The sequence below is a fragment of the Gasterosteus aculeatus genome, chromosome 9, assembly GCF_964276395.1.
Source record: "Gasterosteus aculeatus chromosome 9, fGasAcu3.hap1.1, whole genome shotgun sequence".
Classification (NCBI taxonomy): Eukaryota; Metazoa; Chordata; class Actinopteri; order Perciformes; family Gasterosteidae; genus Gasterosteus; species Gasterosteus aculeatus.
The window spans coordinates 5,646,287-5,670,824 of record NC_135696.1 but is presented as its reverse complement, the minus strand read 5'-3'; the positions used below and the strand labels follow the sequence as shown (position 1 = coordinate 5,670,824).

The 24,538-nt window shown below is 45.1% G+C and overlaps 1 protein-coding gene across 2 annotated transcripts in view; it reads right to left on the bottom strand.

Annotated features, from left to right (window-relative positions):
- Positions 1-24,115, bottom strand: part of stx8 (syntaxin 8) — a 36,554-nt gene extending 12,439 nt beyond the window's left edge. For both annotated transcript variants that reach the window (XM_078080264.1, XM_040186440.2), the window contains exons 1-6: positions 23,987-24,115; positions 21,432-21,531; positions 21,238-21,332; positions 20,878-20,988; positions 17,560-17,693; positions 16,099-16,191 (exon numbers count right to left, since the gene is read on the bottom strand). In XM_078080264.1, the coding sequence (XP_077936390.1) occupies positions 16,099-16,191; positions 17,560-17,693; positions 20,878-20,988; positions 21,238-21,332; positions 21,432-21,531; positions 23,987-24,003 (550 nt within the window). In that variant the 5' untranslated portion in view covers positions 24,004-24,115. The remainder of the gene's footprint in view (positions 1-16,098; positions 16,192-17,559; positions 17,694-20,877; positions 20,989-21,237; positions 21,333-21,431; positions 21,532-23,986) is intronic.
- Between the last annotated feature and the right edge of the window lie 423 nt (positions 24,116-24,538).

The following is a 24,538-nucleotide window of genomic DNA, read 5'->3' as shown; positions in this document are numbered from 1 at the left end:
GAATGCAACTCATTAAACCAATCACCACATGATAATTTAAAGACTAATTCCAGTCAGACGGCAAATGTGACTCTCACACGCAGGAAAATGGTGAGAAGCGTGGCCGATTCGCTCTATTTTTAATGTTCAAATTCCTGCAATATACTCGCCCCAAGCATCGGGAAATTGCAGACTCATCTTGTGTCGGTTTTGGTTTGTGTGTGTGTGTGTGTGTGTTTGCATGTGGTGGGGGCACTGCCGTAAACAGTGACACCCCGGCGTGGCTGCAGGATGTGCTGTATTACCTCTGTGTGTGGTTGTAGGACTCGTTCCCAGAGAGGGCAATCGCTTGTGTTCTCTCACTGGTTTAAAACGCACTCTGACTCAGGGGGGCGAATTCTGTTGTGCTTATTCAGGAGATGATTTCTCCTGAGGACGTGGAGGAAGAGGGAAGTGAAGCAGGTTTTTTTTTTCCACTCAACCATCCTCTTGTTACCCTTGTTGTAGTGCAAGGGGGTCCGACCACAACTGTTACCAATTGGACCTGGTGTGAATGACTGTGTATAGAGAGTAGTGCCTTGTTGCCAACTAAAACACACACACATCTCTGGATGTAACTGGAACTTCACTTGGCACACACGGGGCACTGAGCATGATGATACAACTCAGGGCAATTATGGTATTTACAAGAAGTTGCACAGTCTTGGAAGAGGTTCTTTCAACGTCTTCTTTTTTCCCTCTCCCTGCTCTCGCCTGCTTATTGTAAACAAACCGACCCTGAGGATCAGTGGGGAGTGAGGATTAGGGTGAATTTCACTCAAAACCTCAGTTTTAAACCCCAACAAATCATATGAATGCCTTCCAACAAAAAATAAATGTGATGAACCTGGGTGTGGAAATAATCCTAAAAATGTGTTTGATTAATCAGACGTGTTAGAAACGAGGACTCGTGGTCACACGTTTTCTTTTTTTCTTTCTATTATTGTATGAATATTCACACTGTTAATGACTTCATATCTGCTATGCTGTCCAACACCAACAGTTCGGGAAAAAGCCACGATATTTTTCACCCAATGGGTGATGATACTGTGATAGATGAGAAATCAATGAATATTAACTAACATTTCTCTGTAATGCTTTAGAAATATGATGCCACCACAGATACGATGGAAAATAAACAATAATTAGGATATTATTGCTGTGAAAAACGATGCAGGCCACTACAAGGAACATTTTGTACATGTGATTAAATGCCCCTGCTGATGTTTACATCAGTATGTGCAAAATGTCATCATTTTATTCAATTAAAACTCAATTTTGGGGAAATTGTCGTACGTAGCATATGAACTCTTCAGTGATGGCTAAAATGAGGTCACATGTCTGATCCCCACAGTATAAACCAGTACTTCCAGCTGCAAATTGAAGCCGGAGTAAAGAAATTTCCCCCAGGTGCGCCTGACGTATATCGCGTCCATGAGAATGGCCGCCACCGAGCGGCCGTCGTGTCCGGCCTTTGTTGAAAGCCTTCGTTTGGAATCGGCCCGCTCTTTTCCAAATGTCAGTGGGGTTTCTGAGGGCACCGCCATGCATACAATTCACCCTTCCCACATCTGGCCTTCTGAAGTGCCGGGCCACATGTGTACAGATTAGTCCCACTGCTGGATATCATCAGCGCCCTCGGCCCCAATGAATCTCTGAGTCGCTCCGAGAGGACTGACAAGCTCCCCCGGTCAACACTTTCGGGGGGCAAGACATTCTCTATTGTATCATTTGACGGTCTGTCTGTCGGCTGTTGGCAAGCGGAGTGTCGATAAACGTCTCGCTTTAAGCAGCTCACGGCCGCCCTCGCCGATGATCGGAACAGTGTTGTTTATTCATGTTCTGCCGCTGCCAGTTCTCCAGTGAAAACTTTGAGTTGGAACCGTCTTTGTCAACCTTGGAATAAATGTAACTTTACGGCTCCAGCAGGAGAGGTTGTACAGACAGCAGAGAGCCTTCCATCTCTAAATATTCATTTAAAACAGTATTGGCATCAGATATGAGCACTCTGATAAATTGGAATCAAGTATTTTCATGACAAATGTATAAAGAGAGCCAATGGCAAATTGTGAAGGCAGATCATGCAGTCCGGCCAGGACTTGTCTTGGTTTAGAAACTACATAAAAATATAATCCAAACTCAATCTAAAAGGGGGCCGAAAAGCACTTTACATAAACCAAGTAGCTGGAGCAGTAGTGACCCACCACTTTGACAACCATTATTTGGCCTCCACATTTCCAGCCTTAATGCCGGCCACTTGGGTGCCAGTTTGAAACTGAAACCGGCTGTGTGTCCTCGGACAGTTTCACCTCCCTAACCCTGCTGGGTCTACCCCGAGATCCATCACGGCGCATGATGGACACCCAAAAAAACAAATGGCTTGCTGATGAATTGAACCTTTGGACGTTGGAGAGAGAGCACACTTCAAAGAAAAGCCCATAAATTGAGGAGAAGAAGCATCCGTACCGTTTCAGCACGCACAGACCATTGGGTTTGTGCTTCCTCGGTTTCAAAGACAAGGTCCATGTGAATTATGGGAACGTGCCGAAGTCATGTGGGAGGACAACATGAGGTTTCTCATGCTATTGCAATCTCACGCAAGTTGCTAGATCGCTCGTTGCGAAGTAAAGTTATGGTGATGAGCTTGTACATATTCATTCATCCGTTTGCATTTGTACTGACTGGAAATGTCGAGTAGCAGCTATTATGACATTTATGATTTCTTCCCTCATCCGCTCCTTCAACATGTACATCCTGTGACGCTCCAACGCACCGCTGGGATGAGACAACAATTCAATCAGGGCCTTTTCCAGGGGCATTCCGCGACTACAGCACTGCAGCTTAAAAAACCTGCAAACTGGAAATGATCAACGCCGTGCCCATGAACACAAAATAAAACCGGTGAGTCACGCTGTCATCTTGTGATGCCGGCTGAATGAATTCAAAACCCGGGGAGGCAGAATAAGAGCAGTCATCGGGCCGTTGGCTGTGATGGGTTTTTGCAATTGTGAGCTTGAGCTGTCCAAGACGGCTGGAAACAATCTATTAAATGCACGCAATGAATTAAGGTCGAACCCATAATGTCTGTGGTCTGTGGTCAAAAAATAAACGTAATGTGGAAAACGCAAAAGCGTAAGAGCAGCGAGGAGAACTCACATCTCTCAATCAGCCTGTCACAAGCAACTGTTTCTGCATTGGGGGGGCCCTCATCGATGAGTCGAGGCAACCAGTGCCTTACATACAATTAATACTCACATGTTAATCAAAACAAGGATTTACTAAACGCACACAGACAGAACACAGAGCAAAGACCAACAGCGTGGAGGAGAAGTGTGATCAGTAACAGGTTTTTACACCATCACTCCTCTTAAGGCCAGGTGCCACCGAACAATGCGTGGATGATGAGCATGAGGGTGCCAGCAGCAGCAGCGTGGGGCGGAGACCACCCTGTTGCTGGCACCTCCAAGCCAGTTACACTTCATCACTGCCATCACACTTCATTACACCCAGGAGAGGGTGACATATTGAGAAGCTATAGGAACTGATCAAAAAATAAATAATAAAACCGGGATGAAAAAGAATAAAGTTTCGATCGGATGAAGCAATCCAGTACATTTCCAAACCTATTATAAAAAGGCTAATTCTATAATAGTACGCTTTTGATTAACTTGGGGGCCCCAGAATGTTTCGCCATTGATCGCAGCGCCGAATGATGAGGTCACACCCACTTTATTTGGATAGAGCATAGCACTAAGCGGTCGCTTTTGCCATCAGCGAGATCGAAGTCCAAACCTCTACCTCCCCCTTCCGTCATTGTGTACATGTCAGCGACAACATGAGCGCCGACGATGACGATCACCACGGACTTGCTTGAATGCAACAGCAAGAAGTTTTAACTTGCACGCAGACAAATATATATGCAACCATTTTGGTCCCATACTGGATCCCTGGATAGTCGGCAGTGACACATTTCAATTACCGGGAAAAAGAAAACCTTCAAAGAATTTTGTAAAAAGGGCGTTTTTGCTCCCCCTATCTATAAAGCAGGCTTGGCCAGGTTTGATGTGGAATGGCATTCATCCAAAATAATTAATAATTAATTGAGCAAGATCTTTCATCGTTATTCAAAAGACATCTGAAAAGGACATAAAACAGAACATTTTTCCTACACCATAGATTTTATTGCAATTCATTTAAAAATGTAGACCTAACTTTTTTCAAATAAATCTTTGTATTGCTGCCTAGCCTCGAACCTTTATTGAATCATCCATTTAACGGTTTCCTTTTAAATCCTTTATGCTCTTTTAAAGTATTAATATTTAACAGGGGACATTTCTGGCTTCTAACTTTTCCTGCACGGTGTTTGAAGTTATTGATATTTTATTGCCTTTTTGTATGTGCAAATAAAGAAACAACAAGAGAACTTTTTGAAAAACATCCAAGTATGTTTTTCCAATAACAAGCCGCGTTGGTTTTCCTAATCGTTACTGTAATAAATAACGTAACCAAAAAACAGAGACAGAGGTTTCTCACTGGCCAAATGACTGTGTTGTAATTGAAATGATCTGATTCTGATGAGTCTTCGTCCCCCTCGGTGAGCGGAGCTTCCTGGCAAAACGTCGGCCGGCCGACTGAGTTATGGAGGGACTTTGATCTCAATGCCAGAGCCCATTTCACTCATAACGCACTCACACGCATGCAGACACATGTGCTCCCATGCACAGACGCTGACACAACCACGTGTGTCAGTGTGTGTGTGTGTGTGTGTGTGTTCTATGAGCAGCGTATGGACTTTAACTTCCCGGACGTGACACTCTTCCGAATAATTTCCCCGTCCACGGGCTGAAGACGAGTCATCTCATGAGCGTTGGGCCACAGTGCCGTTCAGAGGGAGAACGGGAGAGTTGATAGAGATGTTTTATTGTGGAAAACACCGTTCAGGGCCAGCTGGTATTTATCTGCCAAAGATCAAATGGGGGTGCAGAACATGAAACACCACGCGGTTGTTGTTCAGCCTGGAGTATTCCCAGATAAGACCAGATTGGTGGACTTTACTTCGGAACGTGCACTGAGCGTGAGCATCTTCAAATATGGGTATTAAGTTCAAAGTCCTAATGAGTGCTGCTTCTGATGAGGGGACGTCCAGCAGTGGGACGAATAGTCCATCACAAAATGAAAAAAGGTTATGGTGACTTGCACGTTTTTTTCCTTTTGCCAAGCACCATGAGGGGCAAATATGTGTGTGTGAGTTTGGCGAGGAACACGAAGAAGGGCATAGAAGAGAAAGGTAGATTCCCCGAGCACGGAGGGAGAAGATTGCTTCCCAACTTCCATGTGAGGCAACAGGTGCAGGATGGGTTTAAAACACAATGTGGCCACTTGAGGACGGGGTCCAACGACAAAAAGGTCGATGCAAACTGAAAAGGGCACATCTGGACCTCCTGTGCGCCAATGCCAGTGTGAACGTGGTGTGAACGTGGAAGTGACGGGCACGGCAGAAATGTCGCATCAGATGCACAGAATTGCTGAGAGTCATAGCGAGCATGCGGTGGATTTTGGGGTAATTGTGCTCTCCTGGAGGCCAGAGTAAATGTTTGGCCAACAGCGCGGCTGGAACAACTTCCCATCCTGAGAGGAAACAGCCTCCCACATAACCCGGTCACCGGAGCAAAACAGACGAGGAAATACATGACGCAACAAGGGCCTCGCGCTGCACTCGGGGGCCACATTGGCTTTAAAAACGTGGCCGTGATTCACAGACAGTTCCGACATGGAGACAAAAAGAGATGCACACGGCGCCCACGCAGGAATGAGCGCCGCGGCGAGAGTCCCGGGGTCTGATGCCGCGATACAAGCTGTAGCCGTTCAAACAGCTGCACCTACAGCTGTCGTATCATTACCCAGCTCCTCCGAGGTGAAAAGGAGGAGGTGCCGATAACTGGAGGAGGAGAAGAACAAAACCTCCTCGGGGGGAATTAAAGTCAAAACCTGTGGGAGATCCCGTGACTTGCTCCATGTCCGCCTTGTAAACCTTGGATCACGAATCACGTCTATCCCGCGGAGGGGGAAGCACAGAGCATGTTGCACCACGAGGACCGGAGCTGCCTCTGCTGCCCGCTAGTGGGTTCACACGGAACATTTACCACTTATCACATTGCTTCCAATCACTACAAATCAACAACGGTAGAGTTTAAAAATACAATCAAAGCAAAAATATTTTATTTATAAAAATTAAATATTCAATAGTCACCACTTTTTTAGTGTTTCCAAAATTGTAGAAACATTTTAATTACATAGGCTCTTATTAGGCCGACAAAGAGTTAAATATGTAATTTCAAAACAACTAAAATAAATACTTTATGTATTGAAGTTTTACTATGTGTAATACTTTGGAGCAATGAATATCACTTATATAACAGAAATTAACCAACAAGTATGTTATAAAAAATAGTTTTTAGTAATTACTAAACATGTTGAAGCATGCAGGTTTGTCATCTTTGCTGTGGACAGTGCAGGTCTACGTTAAACACTTCTCAAATGTGTAACAATAGCAGCTTGGAAACAGATGAGAATGATTAGATCACAGATCAAGGGGTTCTTGTTTGTTCAAGCGGCACTGATCTGTGCAGGGCCCACAACATGTTAAACGGGCGACAAAATTTAACACCAAAAGAAAAGACCAATAAAGGGCCTCTTATTCCAAAGTTTTTCATCTTTTGTCCAAGGGAGCCCGGAGGGGATCGGGGGGGCATTATCATTGTAGATTGTATCCGACGGCACACATGCGGGGCTGTCAGATAGCACATGAAACGGAAGGCGCACGAAGCGTTTCCCACTTGAAAGGTTTCATTCTAGAAACGAGACACGTCTTTTCGCAGAGACCTGTTACAGTTTCTAATGGGACGGATACAAAACAGCGTCTCTTTGATGGTTAGGTGACGGCTATCGCCTACATTTATCTCCCGGCAAATACCTCGCGAAATAACACAGTAATGTTATGGCTACGGTTACGTTGTTCGGATATTTTAGAACAAATTACCAGTTTTATATACTGAATACGTGTACGTTCTCGAGAGTATAAGTTCTTCTTATAGAATATTAATTTTCCTTTTCACCACTTTATTTGTTTCATCTTCTTGCTCTCAGACTCTCTTGCCTCCCGTCTTTGCACAATGCAACCGGAACATCAGCCCACCCTGCTGCCTGTCACACTGTGTGTGTGTGTGTGTGTGTGTGTGTGTGTGTGTGTGTCCGATCCCTCCTCGGACCGGCCGGTCGGCCTCTGAGCTCCTTGTGTAGATGCACAGACACGATCTGTGTGCCGGCAACGACCCCGAGAATGTGCTGGACATGTGGTGTCGACTTTCAGCACAAACACAATGACCTCACACTCAGACAGGGCACTTACACTCTAAGCGAGCGCTGAAGAACAGATGTATACACACACACAAACACATAAAAAGGCCGATGCAGATAAAGGTGCAGTCGCTCGCTAGCAGCCACCTCCTCCCCGTGCATAAATAGGAACCACGTGCTGCCTTTGGGTCGAGGCAGAGCCAGCGAAGTAAGTCCTTCCACTCGTCATGAGAGACGACCCATGCTTCCCCGGGGCTGGTGGGGAAAGCAAAAGCAGCTCCGGCTCGTCGGCCCTCTGAAACCTGTGCGGTTCGCAATTCAATAAACAGAGGAGGAGGATTTGTTCCCGCTGTCACTTGCGTTTGCCAAAAGTCTGAGTCATTCTGAGGTACCGTTAAATGGCAGGGAATCTGTCGCCCGGAGGTAACTGAATTGGCAGAACAAGCAGTAAGTCTGCCCCCCCCCCCAAAAAAAAACAAATAAACACAGCAGTGACTTGGCTGTGCAAACATAAGGCAAATTCTTTTGAGCAGGTAATCCAGTAATATCCGTGTTATGATGAGTTCATCTACTTCACATGATTGATGTGTTGCCAGATATTCGGCTGACGGCAAAGGTGTGTAACTGTGCAAATGTCGTCACGCCTTCCTGCAATAGGAAGTATATAAATAACGCTTATATAGAAAGTTATCTCTTTCAAAGTCATATTGTGTGATTTTCCAAATGAATCATAGTGGATGGCACTAACAATTTTTTTAAAGAAAAATCTAAAAGGCAGATTATTGTGTGCACTCCCCGTCAGTTTGTCTGTGTGGCTCCGGCAGCATGTCAGACTACCAGCACAGCAGAAAGTGCAGGCACAACACAACATGTAAAATAATGACTTTTTAAACCAGGTTGAGCAATGCAAGGTTCAGCCTCCGGGCGCCCTACCAGCACTCAGAACCCCGCGCTCACCCACGTAGTCCAGCGGGTCGTCTACAGCAAAGAGACATTCTGAAAACACGAAGCTGGTCAAACACAAAGAGGCTCGTCTCTCCCATCGCCGGGGTCCCCCTCAAACTTTGCATCACTACCAGCAAAGGTTCCCTTCAAAAAAACGTTAAATGGTGAAAAGTGATCGAACCTGGCAATGAGACCAAACACACAAAACACACACACACACACACACAGCTCTATAGGTGTCTGTTTCCAAGTGTTGTGTCATCATCAGCTTTTAAAGATGGCAGTGGGAAATCAAACCGTCGTAGATTTCTTTTTTTTTCCCCTGTTCCTTATTAGCGGATGTGTTTTCAGGGACAACTGATAGTTTGTGAGAAAGCTTGCAGCTGCCAGCATGGATGCCGTGCGCGCTGTGAGGGATGGATGCAGTAGGGAGTACAGCGGGAAACAACCTCGCCCAGTCCGTGCACGGGCCTGTTGGTGGACATCTGGATGTGATCCGCCTCTGCAGATGAGCCGAGCAGCGCCGACCACACCTCATTCCTGCGTCATCCGTAGAAGTTGGGCTTCTCTAGGTGCCCGTCTCCCTTGTGTACGCAATGACTGGGGCGTGTAGATATATGGGTGTGTGCAGGTGAGAGAGAAAGTCTTCTTAATAAGCGCGGATCGGTCATTTGACTGGTTAAATGGTGAATGTTGTTTGTTGTTATGATGACAGCACACGCCAGTCTGGATGTTACCGGTTATCACAGCTCTCCGGGGAGAAAGGCGGCTGACCAGTAGTCTACTGATTAGCTAGTTTTCTTTAGCCTGTGTAGCATTGAATCATGGAGGAATTAGCAAGTGAGCTTACTTGTTAGCTGGTTTGTTAATTCCACCCTGATTTAATGCCACGTTGGCTACAGGAAATGAGCCAAACCAAGTTGTCACTCATCAGGAGTGAGAATATGAGGCCTTGAGTTGTTAACGTAGGTCTGCTAAATTACAAAAGTAAAGTAAGGCTACACATAAAAATGGCCGCCGCCCTGACCAATAATCTTTTCTTAAGGAGCTCTCAATTATTGGTGCCATCCATTAAATAAATCAATAGTACCAGTTTTTTTTTTTGGAACAGAACTAGCTATAACTACGTCCAAATGCTCAGACGGTTGTCTCTTCCTCCTGTCTGCCACTAACTTTTGAATGCGGGGCCTTTCCTGCTTACGACTGTCTCCAGCTCACGTTGTTCCAGAGGGATCGAGATGAATCGACGTGTGGCGTGTGGCTTGTAAGGCAGAAAATATAGAGAAACCTCCTACTGCGAAAGCCTCTTACACGTCGGCATGTGTTAATAACAAAGGACATCAGTCCTTAGTCTTAATGCTTGTTTGTGAGACAAATGTTTAACCAGATTTATAATCAAAGCCAGGTATGACTACTCCCCGATGTCACTGAGAACATTTATTTTAAATCCGATGCGTGTGGATGATGGAAAATAGGCTACTGGCACTCAGCCTCTTTTTCAGAAAACATGGGTAAGGAAACATTTTTTTTTACTTTTTCATGTATGTATTTCTCACTCAATCCACTAAATTACTTTCGCATTCAGACAACTGACTGATTGTGATTCCGTTACATGACCGAAGAAATGAAGGCCCGTGAAATCGCTTGAGAATCTCACAGTTACTGGAGAAAAGACACAAGTCCAATCAAGGAGATTAAAAAGGTACAACAGGTTGCATGTCTGTAAAGAGAGGAAAGCCAAAGTCCCGAATCCTACTTTCTGAATGATACAAAAAGGGGGCATCAATCCACTGAGGGAAACAAAAGAAGACATGATTGATGAAATGACTCCAGACGTTTTTCTTTAACGTCCAAAAATGTAAATTTCCTTGCTGCTAAACAGGATTATTCATCACTCGGCTGTAGTTAACCCGAGTCCCTCCTCTCATTGTTAGCGCCCTCTTCTTCACAACTCAGTCAGTTTGACACCAACAGGCCTGGGACAGAGACGGATGCCGGGATGGATGGATAGAGAAATAAGGACACCAGGGCTGGTGATTGATTGTAGCCTGGTTAGGATGCGTGGCACGAGAGGCCTGGCGACGCGCCGTGCTTCTTCATCTGGTCATCTCTCCAGCACACATCCAGCTTCTTTTGAGATCTTAAAGCCTCTAAACAGATCTAATTTGTCAAAGAGTATAAATAGAAAACATTGTGTAAATCTTCAAAATGGATTATGATTCTTGAGCATAGGCTGAGTTTATATGAAATAATCTGGTTAAAACGCTGCTTTATGCATTTCTTAAATCCACAAACTTGCTTGCTGGCAACATACAAACTGGAACACAATTGATTGTTGCTTTTAAAATATCAATATCAGTGAATAGGTCCCAGAATGCATAATGCAATATGTATGTATGATTAAGATGAAACAACTGGAGTCCCCCCCACTGCTACTCCATCAAGCAATGATAGAACTAAAAAGAATAGAAGGTACAGCCGACAGATCAGATGTAAAAGTGAACCCCCACATCAGCTTCTGATTGAGACAGTGAAATAGAGAAAAACAAAGTTCCTGTAAAGCCTGGCAGGTCTTCATTATTACAATGAATGAATAAGAAGAAGAAGGCGCAGTCTGTCAACTAAAGTGAAATGTTCCTCAGTAAAAGATTTGTTTTCGTCCTTTTTTCTAAACATAGCATTATTTTCTATTTTATTCCTCGTGCAATGTTGTCTTGTCGTCCATTGTCGTACTGTCTGCTGTCACGCACCAACCGCTAGGTTGGTACTGTTAATTAGACAAAATAAGTTATTGGTATTCGCCATATTGAACTGATTACTTGGTATTGGGCATCTGTCAAATCCTGTATATTTAATATAGTAAAATATGACTGAATCAAATAATCCGTAGTTGCAACCCAATATACATATAACAAACAAGCATGAGGTAAATTATCAACTTATAACTCTTATAAGCTATTCTCAGACACATTTCGAGAGCAGCCTGAATTTTTCCAATGTAAATCAGACCCTTTACCACTAAAGGGCGGCTGTGCTATCCCTCCATCGTGCACCGTGTGGTCCTCAGTAATTCCCCAAGTCAAACACCAGTCAGCCGATCTGGTGCTCACTCCAAATGATGCCCTCCTTCACGGCTCGTTGCGAGCTCCACATTCCTCCAACGGCCTTTGAACATCGCATCAGGACTCTCCGCATTTCCACGTCTGGAAAACACCACTCACTACTACCAGCCTCACCTTCCAGCGGAGCGAATCAAACAAACAGTGAATCAATCTGCGCCGACTTTCTGCCCAGTGGCATCATTAGTGTGGTTTATTTGCTCACCGAGTTGTTTCTAAAAGCAGAAGCGGGCGGGCGGCTGCGTTCTCTGGTGGCTGATGTCACTGCGCCGCAGTCTCACTCCGCTGTTTATTTGGAAGTCATTAGTGGTGTCCGGCCCGGGCCCTCTACGCGCACCGCTGACGCAAAATCAGTGATCTAATTATTAGCAAGAAGTCCATCACAGGAGCAAAGTCTTTGGTAAGCGGCTGGCGGACTAAAGGCTCGGTAGGTAACAAACTTTTACCTTGAGAATAAAGAGGAGGACAAAGTGCTTTAAAAACCCTAAAACGGTGATATGACGCTCATATTGGCCAAAAAAGTTCTACGTTTTTTATTTCAGTGACACTTTATCACCTCAAACTCCGAGAAAAGAGGTACAACGGAATAGACTAAAGAGATCCATTGTAATTTTTTGTCAAAGCCTCACGTAGCTGCAACAGAGGGGCAGAGGAGCCGCGGGTTCAGGGTGCCCATAAATGAAATTAAATCACAAAATGGGAAGTGCAAGATAACGGAAACAACTTTGGATTAATAGAATGAACCGCTTTTGCTCTTTACTTACTTTTCTTTCTTTGCAACAAAAAGATCCCATTGTTACGGGGAGTAATAAACCTTTTGAACGCACTATAAAGGGTAGCTGATTAGACAGATGCTTCACTGACACGTTTGAGAACTACAAATGCAAAGTTGCTTGCATGTAGATATTAAGCTGCACTAACTGTGTGTAACCACAGTTGCAGAACCTTTACTGCGATATATTCCCAGGAGCAAATAGTGATAATGAATCCATCAATGGTTTTGACGTTGAATCTACATTGTCTTTGTCTTTTACAGGAAGTGAATGTGTTTATAGGGATGTATTGATGCCACATTTGTCAGACCAAGTACAATTACTTACACAAAAGTAGAGTACTTAATAATACTACTACCGTGCAATACCAAGCACTCTGAATATGGTGAGATATTTATTGTGAAAACACATCAGTCGGAGCCGTCAGGGGTCTGAGGCCTGGACGTGTGCAGACGAACACACAGAAGACGTGGCAGGGACGGGAGTCATCTGAGCGCTTTGTCCAGATCTCACAAAGCAGATTCAGTTTTGAACTCCAGACACACTGATGTGGTGAAAAAGACATGAACTCCTAATTCATTCGTTCCGTTGGTGGAGTAAGTATGTACAGTAACCCCTGACCTTCGATTACCTTTGATATTGTGCAAAGGGGATTATGGAATATGTCGTAGCTGCAACTACATCCCCCCCCAAAAAAGCCTCTAAAATTCTGACGCTTGCCACTCACCATCACTGGAAAACACAAGCCATTGACACGCGCGGTCTATGTTCTCCAGCCACAATCTGAGAAGAACCAATACCAGTAAAGTGAAACTGATGTTGATTCTTCTCGGTTGTGAAGGGAGACTACTGCTGATGCAAGCAGCTGGAATGCTGCGGACTATTTTCTGCAACATTTCATTTGGAAATTAAAATATACAATGTTTGGTCACATCATTTTGAAGATAAAAAAAATGTAACGTTAGAAACTTGACGGTATGTCATTTAACTCATTTTAAAACACTAACAATCATGATTAAACTACTCTTGTTGTTATGACTGGCGAGAAAAATGGGAAAAATCTTCAGCTTGCAGTGAATTCATGTTACGAGCTATAAAGCAGACAGATGAAGGGAATCGGTCTGCTCACTCGTTCCTACGTCTCATTCTGTCCCGGTTGAGAGTGAGACGGGAGGAACTGGGGGGCTTTGGGTTCATCACTGAACCTCCGAAAAGGGTTGTCTTCTTTCTGACCTCGGCCGGATTTGTTTCCCAAAGAAGGAAATGATTGCAACCTCCACTGCACTTGGGTCATGAGCTAAACTTGAGGAGCCAAACTACAAAGAGCTTAATCTATTTATAGGAAAACACCGCTACAGGACAGTGATCTGGGGGGAAAGGAACCCTGCGAGACGGAAAGACAGTCGGACGCCAAGGACACGCGCCAACGGTCAGCCTCAACAAGGAGCCGTGCCCTTAAGAACTTACGTCCGTGTTCCCTGCCTCTACGGAAATATTCAACTATCCCATTACTTTTTACACTTTCAATGTTGCCCTTCGTTATGAGTAAGAAACGCAGCACCTACAAATCTGTCTCCTGCAATAACATTAGCAGGTATTTTAAGCACAAGTCACATTTGGATGTCTCACATTAGAGGGAAAAAACTGAAATTGGAACCGACAAAAAAGAGCTTGCATTAATGCAGAGTTATTGTTGTAATAATAAGGATACAAAAGCTACGTTCCTCAGACTGGATGAACTACTGGGGAGAGCGCTGCGTTTTTATGGCCCACAGCTCCATTGTCTTGGTCGTGTGTGAGGCCGAGTCTTTACTTTACCGCTGTGTAGGACGGACCGACCACCAACCGGGGGACGAACCCAGAACAAGCTTTAATAAGCTGCCCAGACAGAACGGTGGCGAAGAGGCAATGAGGCGCGTATAGGCCAACTATATTCCTGTAAATTAAGCAAAAGCATTTTGACAGCCTGACACGGCTGTATAGTGAATGTGAATAGAAAGCTATTGTTTTTTTAGTTGTTAGTTCAGTTTTCTTATCTGATGAGGAGATGCTGTTCTACTGACAACATGCAGAGTTAAACACAGACAAAGTTTAAAAAGAGAAAGATTACTCTGACCCGAGGGCTCTATTCTAGCCCACGTTTCATTGGAAGAAATACATAAACGTATTTTGGAGTGTGCGCAAAGCCAGATACTCTCCCTCGTCAAATCTTGTGAGTTTCTCCGGAGAACCCTAAATCATGCTTAAGGAACGTGGGGTCCACACCAGCAGTCACCACACCTGTGTGATACGTCACTCTCCATCCTGAGAAACCCAGACGCCTCCCATAACAGCACGGCAGGGTGCAGAAGAGACACGGACGTGGAGGAAACTGAAAAGGGGTTTATAAAAAGGAAAATACTGTATAAAACGAGCCGAGGGAGAGCAGGGGGTCAGATGAGAAATGAGAGGGGGGGAGGGGGGCATCAAAGGCCCCTTAAAAGGAAAGTAGCAGAGGGAGGTAAAGCAAACCTGTGGAAGGCCAGAGCCCCGTGGGCCCCGTGAGTCATTGTCAGCAGGCCTTATGAACCTGACGTTAGGCCATAAATCGCGGAGAGGCCGTGAGGAAACTCTGGTTCTACACTTTATCAACACTGCGCCACAAATATCTTTTGTAGTGAACAAAACGCAGTGTGTGTATCTGAGAGTGGCTCCATCGTTTGAGCGAAACACCAAGTTGGGCTTTCCTTAACCAGCAGCAGACTTCTACAAATGTCTTCGGTTTGTATTTCACCAAATGGAGCCAACAACAATACCCAAAGGTGGCCTGGATATCTTGGGCCATTACAGAAAAAGAAGAGAAGCTGAGTTCCCATCAGATATATCTTTCAGAGTTATGTGGGCTCTAAACTCGCGAGCAGCAACAAGCCATTGTTTCCGGGGAAACAGACATTTGCCTTCTCTCGCTTACTCGCAGTACCGTCGCCCATTCAGGTTCCTATTATCGGAAACACTGACATCAAGCTGAAGGAACGAGAAGAAAAAAAAAAAAAAAACACGCCGGTGGGAGCGTTGGAGCAGTGATCCGTCTACTTCGATACGGTAACGGGAGAGCGCGGCTAAAGACCATCCGCCCTCTCTTTTCTCTTCTCTTCCATTCTCCCATCAGCGTCGACAGAAACATCTGCCGTTCCTTCCCAGCACGAGGGACGGCCGCTTGTTTCCGTGCAGAGATCAATTGGTTATCCAACCCGGTGGGCTTGTTTGGGTACGACGGCTCAGACAGGATATTACCAGACAGTACAACGCCTTCGTTTCCCACCGAGAGGCTGGGAAGCAAGTGAGAAAAAGACAATAACAGCCTGTGCTGTAGGTGTGTGGGAACAAACACATCTTTTCAGCGTCCTGATAACTGCTGTATTATTCTGCCAACGAGATGCATTAAAAGATCTAATTGTTCACCGGTCGGCGGATGATCGTCCCAAAAGTCGAATGTCTCACGTGGCGCCTGTCTGAGCGTCAACAGTCCGGGGAAGTTGGGATGGAAGCTTTTTATGGACCGAAGAGAGACATTTAGTCAGGAATAACTAATAAAAGCACCATTATCTCACAGTAGACCTGATTCCAAGCCGTTATTTATGCAACACTAAGGCTCAACAGGGGAAATACGACAAAGGTTGAGCTGGTCCTGAGGTCAGTTGCTCTGTCAATGCCAGTGTGTGTGTGTGTGTGCGCTTGGTTCTAACTCTGTCAGTGTTGCGGTTGTGTGAGGCAGTATTGCCGTCCAGCAAGTTACATGAGGCGAGTTATTCCGTCGCAGAAGAAGTATGTCTGATTGACATCGCGGTGCGTAATGTGTGGGGAATTTTGATTTTCTTTTTATGTGCACATGCGGGATCAACTTTTACCGTTCTGTTCTTCCAGCTCATTGCCGATGTCCTGGCCCATTATCTTCTGTCTGCTGATGACGGCGGCCAGCGCATCCAAGCCTGCATCCTGGACTGCGAAAAGACAGAAGACAGAAACCTGTAAATCCATCCAACCAAAGAACAAGAAAGGGGAGCAAGCAAGAGCGAAGAGAAGTGTATGTGGGGGGATGAAGTCGATGCGATGTCAGATTTCGCAGTGGGGTAAAACAGACGATAAAGAAAACGTTTGAATAAGCGGAATTACAAGAGAGCCGTAGAACGACTGTGCACCGTTGTACGATGAGGTGAATATTGGGGAAATAGGAATGACAGGCTGTCCGGGCTCGGCTCGGATCACGGTGCCTCATGTGAGTCATTCGGCACTTTACCCCACTCAAACGCGCTCTTGTTGTTATAACTGCGGTGGAGAGCGGAGTGAAGCCGAGCGCGACGAAAAGCCGCGGCCTCCGCTAAGTTTCCCAGATTGACACACTCTCTTCTACTGGAATTCGAGGTTTTCTTTTTGACCACAGGTTCAGGCACTGCACCAGAAATCCCCACAGGGAACCAGAACGACCTCCATGTGGTTTGTTTCTCGCCGTCTCAAGAGGAATCCGTGATCCCCACGTTGACAAGAAGCAGAGGAGCCGCCATGGCGACGGGGCAAAGAAGTGTCACTCGCAGTCAGGTGAACTGACGTCAAGTGATGTCAGAGACATTGGGGAAAATGGGTGGGGGGTCGGCAGCAGGCATTGGCTTTCAATACGTCTTCTCCATGAGAATGATTGTGATCCACTTTTTATATGAAAGCCTACAACCAGCCGAGCAAGGACTTGTTATATATGTATGTATATATATATATATATATATATATATATACACACACAAAGAGTCAAAGAGTCAATGTCAAAGTTAACGTGTCATTCAATAAGATAATTGTGGCCGAGAATAATGCGATAAGATATTTTAACACAGCTAACACCTTTGACACCGCCGCGTGCTCCAGTCAGTTAGATCGGAGACAGCGAGGCGACATGAGAAATGGAGAGAGCTTTCTGCATTGGAAGTAAAACAAACAGAAGCGGGACACACAGCGGAGAACTGTGCAGAGGAATTCCTCCACGCGTTAAAGGGAAGGGAGACACACTGCTAAGCTAAGCTAGCTGCTAGGCAACGTCCATCTCAACATCTACTCTGCAGAGGACCATCACTGCGCCCCTAAAAGACAATATTATGTGCACACAAATATTAAGAGATGTCACACATGATGCATTCTTGTTGGAAGTATAAATTTATATAAATAAAGTATGAGTTTAGGACAATTAGTGAATTTGTGGCAGGAATTTGATCATGCTATGCCCAGATTTGCCTTCAATGGCAAATTCAATTGGAAAGAAAATTAAGCGGACACACGATACCGTGGTTGCTCGTTTCATTTGGAGAGCGCTAAATATATTTTACCTTCGATGATTCGTTGTTGCTGCTGTTTGATCTGCCCAAAGGTCAGTCCTGTGGTTTCCTCCGATTCGTTGACCAGCCAGGGGTTGGCCACAACGCCTCCGCTCGATCCTGCCCCCGAGCCCATCAACATCGACCTGTGAGACGCCATCAAAAACACACTTCGTTTCAAAAGTGTGTCACCCGAACCTCTTCAGGTTCAATAAAAAGCTATTACATTTTTCGTCCAATTAGTTTTGGGAGCATGTGAAATGTATATTCGTAGCCAGAAAGCAGAGATGCAGCTGTTAAACTAACAGACTAATCATCCAACAGTGCAGCACGTCTCAGACACTCAATGGGAAGCTATTTTACTGACAATCACCACTCCAGCACACAAGTCTAAAGCACCCGTCAAGCATGAGTGACTTTCAGCTGCATAAGTAAACACAGTCTATTTCCCAGGTTGGGAAATAAGTGCAATGCACATCTGTACGACCTTGCACAGAAAACACATCTGTACAAGGCATGTTCCTATTAAAATACTTTAATCTTTCAAACATTTTATGACAACGACACCCTTCAGATCGCAGAGAAAAGTATTCAGCCACTTTGTCTTTTAAGTTCTTTGAATGATTGAAAAGTACCAGGTTAGCTCGCCTGTTAATCTTTCACAGGACTGAGGGCTGCTGGGGAGGTTTGGCCCTGACGAAGTGACAGACCAGAGAGAAAGAGAGGGGAGGGAGGGAGATCTGCACTGTACTTTGCTGTGATAAACACCGCTGTGTGCTTTTAAAAGCTATTCTTCTGCTAATAGCTTAAAGCTGTGTTTCAGCTTTCCCCCGTCTTGCCGTGACGGGCTCACAAACCCTGCGTGAGGTCGGATTTAACCACGTATGCCGAGAGCAAGCCGTCTGCTGGTTAAGCTCGTGGGGGGGCGGAGACCAGAGCCACATGTCCCAACTGTTACTTAACTTTGTCTTTTATTGGCACATTTAAACCTAAAGCTTTCAAATTCAGAAGTGAAAGTCGTTTTGGTTAATCTCCATTTCTTTTGGACCACCGCTGCATAATTTTACCTCCCGCCCCCAACTTCTTCATCAACAAATCCTTGTCAGGCCATTGGCAACGCCAGCTAGCTGGGGCCTGATACCATGAGGGCGTAGGTGGGACAAGGCACTCGGGGTAACCTTTCTGACACGTTTCATTACTGTGAGGCCGTGTGCCAGCCGGACACTTACTGCGCAGAAGTGCCCAGTGTGTGGAGATCCAATTAACCGGCCGGTGGGGGGGCGCCAAAGTCACTCGGGCACATCTCTTGGCAGCCGCGAGGCGCTAGACTGCCGCCACCGGGGCCCGCGCACCCGGAACATGACTTGAACGACTGGGACGGAGAAGATTTGACTAATTGCAACTACTTCCAGTGTGATCAGATCAAAAGGAAAGGTTAGTGAAGAATGATGGCGTACTGAGTCCTTCTTTTGCCCGGTCTGAAATGGAGATTCAGAGAAATGTATGGTTTCAGAGATAGAAGTTAGGAGCTGACTTTAATCGATCCCTTTTCTTCTACCCAAAGTTCTCACCCCAAAAAAAAAAAAGAACGGCTTAGATGATGCAAGCATGGCCAATCCCCCCCCTCCCTCACTGCATCCACGGGGACCACACAGCGGCAGAGAGTCCTACCCACAAATCCAAATGACCTACCACAAATCACTGTTATAGTGAGGTCTGAAAACTTAAGAAGAGAAGAACAAATCACACGGCCACATGATTGCAGTTTGCCGAGCTTTTTTATTAGCAAATATCATTTGTGTTTTATTTGACTTTTTTCACAAGGTCTTTTTATAAAATTGAGTGTGTGCAAATCACCGCCAAGTAGATCAATCCCAAAAAACAAAAGCCTATTGAAAGGAGTTTTACTAATCTAGCAGAACGGTGGCCATTACTTGTTTTGGCACAGAGGAGACATGCTGTACTGTACGATGTCAAAACAGCATCTCGAAAACACAGATTCACTAGACCGACGTAAAAAGCTGGAAGGATTTACACAACGCGCAAGAGTTTCCACCTCCCGTCCAAACAAAGATCACACGGGCCGGACTGGGTCAGATGTTACGCAGAGTAATGACCGCTCTCACGTCAATACAAAAGAAGAAGACACAAGTCTTGCTGCGAGCGCCGCCTCAGGAGGTGTGATCAGCGGTGCGAAGAAAGATATTTCTCTTAATGAAAAAGAATTAGGCGTGAAGTTAGGCAGGCCTGTCAAAATGGCAGACAGACGGACTTCTTTCCGAGTGACAGCACAGGGAGAGGTCACGGCACATGGGTCGTACCGGATGCACGGAGACTCTCACAGAGAGTCAGTGACCGGTGACGTCTCATCAAAGCGGAGAACAGAGCCTGTGACCTCTCTGGTCAAGGACATAGACAAGAGAATGAGGATTCGTTATTTTTAATTGGCCGTTCGGCACTTTGACACTGACTGACGGAGACTCAGGGTCGAGAAATATTCCGTAATTTTCTTAAACCAGTTAAGCAACAGGCTGGCTGCCCCAGAACATTTTTCAGAATGAAAGTGCTAAAAAAAAAAGGCACCACTGGTCAAAGATATGTTAAAACTCTGAAATTTGGACCAAATGGTCTAATGCATAACATGTTTATATTTTTCTAGGTTCACGCTTAGCGTTCACAGTTCTCCTATTTTGTGGAACCCATTCAAATGAAACGCTACCGTTGTCGTTTTATGTTAGCGAGGCCTAGGTCGCGTTGTATTGTGGACCGGCAGAACGCTTCGAAAATGATGACAAAGGAACCTGCATTTGCAACTTCATTGGGTCTTAGCAGTTAAGTATCCTTGCCTGCCCGGCTCCCCGGCTGCAGCTTTCAAGAGGGCAACAGACACAAAAGGAAGAATTTTCCTTTCCTTATCAATGCAATGGGGTTTTGCACAACATGGCGAAGCTATGAAGGTGAGAACAGACAACCACAAACCAGGAGGAAATGAGAGATTGACCAAACATATTGACCCATAAACTAGTCAAGTTTGATTAGCCAGTGTTCATCTTGAGTTTGAAGAAAACTAACCACTGAATGTATCTGTTTAAGGGCCTGGTTGGGAAATATAGAAGAACGTCTTAGTTATCAGGCACTAGGATTTTTAATAAAGCTTGCCCAGTGTTTTTGAAAAACTGTGAAAATGTATCTGCTTTTGTTTTAAAGGAATTGTAGTTGTTAATAGTTGATAAGCGTAGAGAATGCTTGATGAGATTTACCAGTGTTCCTAACTTTGACTTCTTAGTTAAGAAGGGCTAGGATAGCACAATCTGCTTGTATCTTAAATACCTTGAAGGTTCAGACTCCATGAAGTCTCCCTTGAGGGTGGCATTGAGCTGCTTCTCTCTGGTTAGCAGGTCGTCAATAAGGTTCTGTCTCCTATCAGCTTCTGACTGCATCCTGATGAAGCCACGTTAAAGGTCATGCACAAAATAGTCAACGTCCTTCAAACCACCTTGGATGCTCCACACACTTTTCTCTGAGCCAGTTTAGAATTAACCCATGAACACAGAAACCGATCGCTTGAGAAGTTAGGCCAGAGCTTTACATAACACTGTAACGCCCTCTACAGGAAGAAAACTGCTACTACACGCGAGGGAGACCCTCCAGGACTACCAGTGTATGGGACGTTCTCAGAAGAAAGGATACAAGCGCCGACTTGATGATGCTCGCAACAAACCCTCTTTAAGCTGGGCAATGTTCTGTTTGAGCTTCTGCAGTGACGCTCGCAGTGTCATGTTGATCTGAAAAAAACAGAAGATATTCGACTGGCCACCACAGAAACCGGAATATCAAAGAGATTTGTAGGTGAAGCCACTATGTTTGTGAATGTTACGCCGTACCTTTGCAGGGTTCCCCCCTGTTCTCTGCTGCCTGTTGCGCTCATGAATGTTTTCTGCCGTTTCCTGTGCCAAGCGACAAGTGGCGTCATAATTCTGTAACCTGTAGATCAATGAACGGGAGGAAATGTCATTCAAGATTTATTGTCAGAATGTAACACAGTGATCCACAACTAAGTTCAGCTGTAAAAACTACAAAACTTCTGTTGCTGCAAACATTCGACATGTGAATTGATCTGGAATCACTGACTCGTGACAAACAGTTGGCAAAGATAAATCACAGAGCCAAAATACATTATGTAATTAATGTGTGAGACACAAAACTAAAAGGTTAATCCCTGGATTTGTGAAAGGGTGAGAACAATCGGTTTCCATAACAAAACTTGTATTTAGAGAATACAGAACACAGTGCAGTAAACACGATCTAGTTCTGCCCTCGTAGCTCTTAATGATCAGACTGTCTGAGGGCTTCACATCACTCTCCTCCACCGACGTGTGTGCTGCACTGTGCAGGATTAATCCACGTAAGGCTGATGGCCCTGATGGCGTCCCCGAACGCGTGCTCAGGGCCTGTGCTGTGCAGCTAGCTGAAGTCCTGACTGACATATTCAACCTGTCACTAGCCCAAGCTACTGTCCCCACGTGCTTTAAAACCACCTCTACCGTGCCAGTGCCAAAGCACTCCACCGCAGTGAGCCTAAATGACTTCCGCCCAGTTGCACTCACTCCAACCATCATGAAGTGCTTCGAGAGTCTGGTCCTGGCTCACCTCAAAACCTGCTTACCACCCACACTGGACCCCTTCCAATTCGCCTACCGCAAGAACAGGAGTACAGAGGATGCCTTTCTCACCTGGACAATAACAACAGCTATGTGAGGATGCTGTTCATAGACTTCCGTTCAGCGTTCAACATTGTCATCCCCTCCAAACTAATCACGAAACTCAGTCACCTGGGTATCAACACTTCCCTCTGTAACTGGATACTGGACTTCCTATCCAACAGACCCCAGTCTGTTAGGGTAGAGAACCACACCTCCTCAACCCTCATGCTGAACACCGGCGTGCCACAGGGCTGTGTGCTAAGTCCTCTCCTCTACTCCCTCTTCACCTATGACTGCACACCTGTACACAGTTCTAATACCATTGTCAAGTTTGCAGACGACACAACGGTGATTGGCCTCATCAGTGACAACGATGAGTCGGAGGTCCAGCACCTGGCAGTATGGTGCGCCGACAACAACCTGGCCCTCAACACCAAGAAGACCAAAGAGCTAATTGTGGACTTCCGGAAGAAAACTGGCACACACATCCCCATCCATATCAACGGGACGGAGGTTGAGCGTGTCGCCAGCTTCAAGTTCCTGGGTATCCACATCTCTGAGGACCTCTCTTGGACCCTCAACACCTCATCCCTGGTAAAGAAAGCACACCAGCGTCTCTTCTTCCTGAGGAGACTGAAGAAGGCCCAGCTCTCTCCTACCGCTGTACCATAGAGAGCATCCTTACAAACTGCATCTCAGTATGGTATGGCAGCTGCTCTGTCGCGGACCGTAAATCACTGCAGAGGGTGGTGAAAACTGCCCAACGCATCACCGGTTCCTCACTCCCCACTATTGAGGCTATCCAGAGCAAGAGATGTCTGCGGAGGGCACGCAGCATCGAAAAGGACAGCTCTCACCCCAGCCACAGACTGTTTGCCCTCCTCCCCTCTGGGAGGCGCTACAGGGTGCTCCGTTCCCGGACCAGCAGGTTCAGGAACAGCTTCATCCCTGCGGCTGTCATTCTACTGAACTCTGCCCCTCCTGAACTCTGAACTCTGCCCCCCACCCCCAAACACATCCCCCTCAGTGACTGTACTTCCCCCCTCCAGCCACTGAACATTTGCACTGTTATTGCATATCCATTTCTTACTGTTCATATTGCAAAACTATTTCTTACTGTACATATCTATTTATTCACTTATTGCACATACTCTGCACTTTTTGCTATTTGGCACTTCTGGTTGGATGTTGTACTGAGGCAACGAAATGCAGTTTTTGTACCCTGTGCAGTGACAATAAAGTTGAATCTAATCTAATCTTATTTACCGCCATGGAAAGGATGAAACACCACTGACATTCAATACAGCAACTATACTAAAAGTGCATTTTCGTCACTTGTTGGTATTATTGGTTAAAAACGTCCGAGAACAGGTAAAGACTTCACATAAGCAGCATTTATCATGTGACATTAGCATCGCTTTTTTTACTAGCTTCAGTCTGAAAACAAAACCCAAGTGTAACGTTACCAACTTAAAAACATCAAGTTTCATTAATCTTACCCAGTGCCGCTGTACTAACCTTACATTTTACAACTCACAGATACCATATTAACTTAAAGTTCATATATTGTATTTGCTCAACGTTAATCCTGACAGGGAAGAGCTAACGTTAGCTACCACTTTAGCTAACAGCTGAAAGAATAACGTTAGCGTAAGTTATTAGCGTTAGAAACAGCATTTTTAAAGTTAATAGTACAGTTGAGATAATTTACGGTAAGCTTCGAACACTGTGCTTACCACGGGTCCTGAGACATAACGATAACAGTTATCAATGGAGAGAAAATCCACTTAGTTTATCTGGCAATAATCACCAGCAAACTGCTTCTTGTTTAGGTTTGACGTCACGACGGCACCCAGCGAGGTACAATATAGAAAGAAGCGAAACTTTATTTAAAGCAAATCCGTGCTTTACCAAATGATGACATGGAACAATGTGGAAACATGTAAAACATCGAGCCCATTTTGACAAAAAGAATATGGATATGTAGATAAAGACTAAATAACTGCGTATTGCATTATCATATAAGTCAATTTATAAATACTCAGCTAGACATATGTACAATATCAAACATAGCAAATCAAACATTATGCACAGCCTATTCTTGGCTCCATTAGTAACACAAACAAAGAACATTCCATCTTGGGAAAAACACCAGCAATTGTGTCATTGTGTTGTATGACTTTTTAGTATTATCTTGGATAATAGCAGCTAAAATTGGTTGGGAAAAAACATCTGTATTAGATATAAACCAAATGTCACAGGTGTATCTCATTTTTTTCCTTTATATG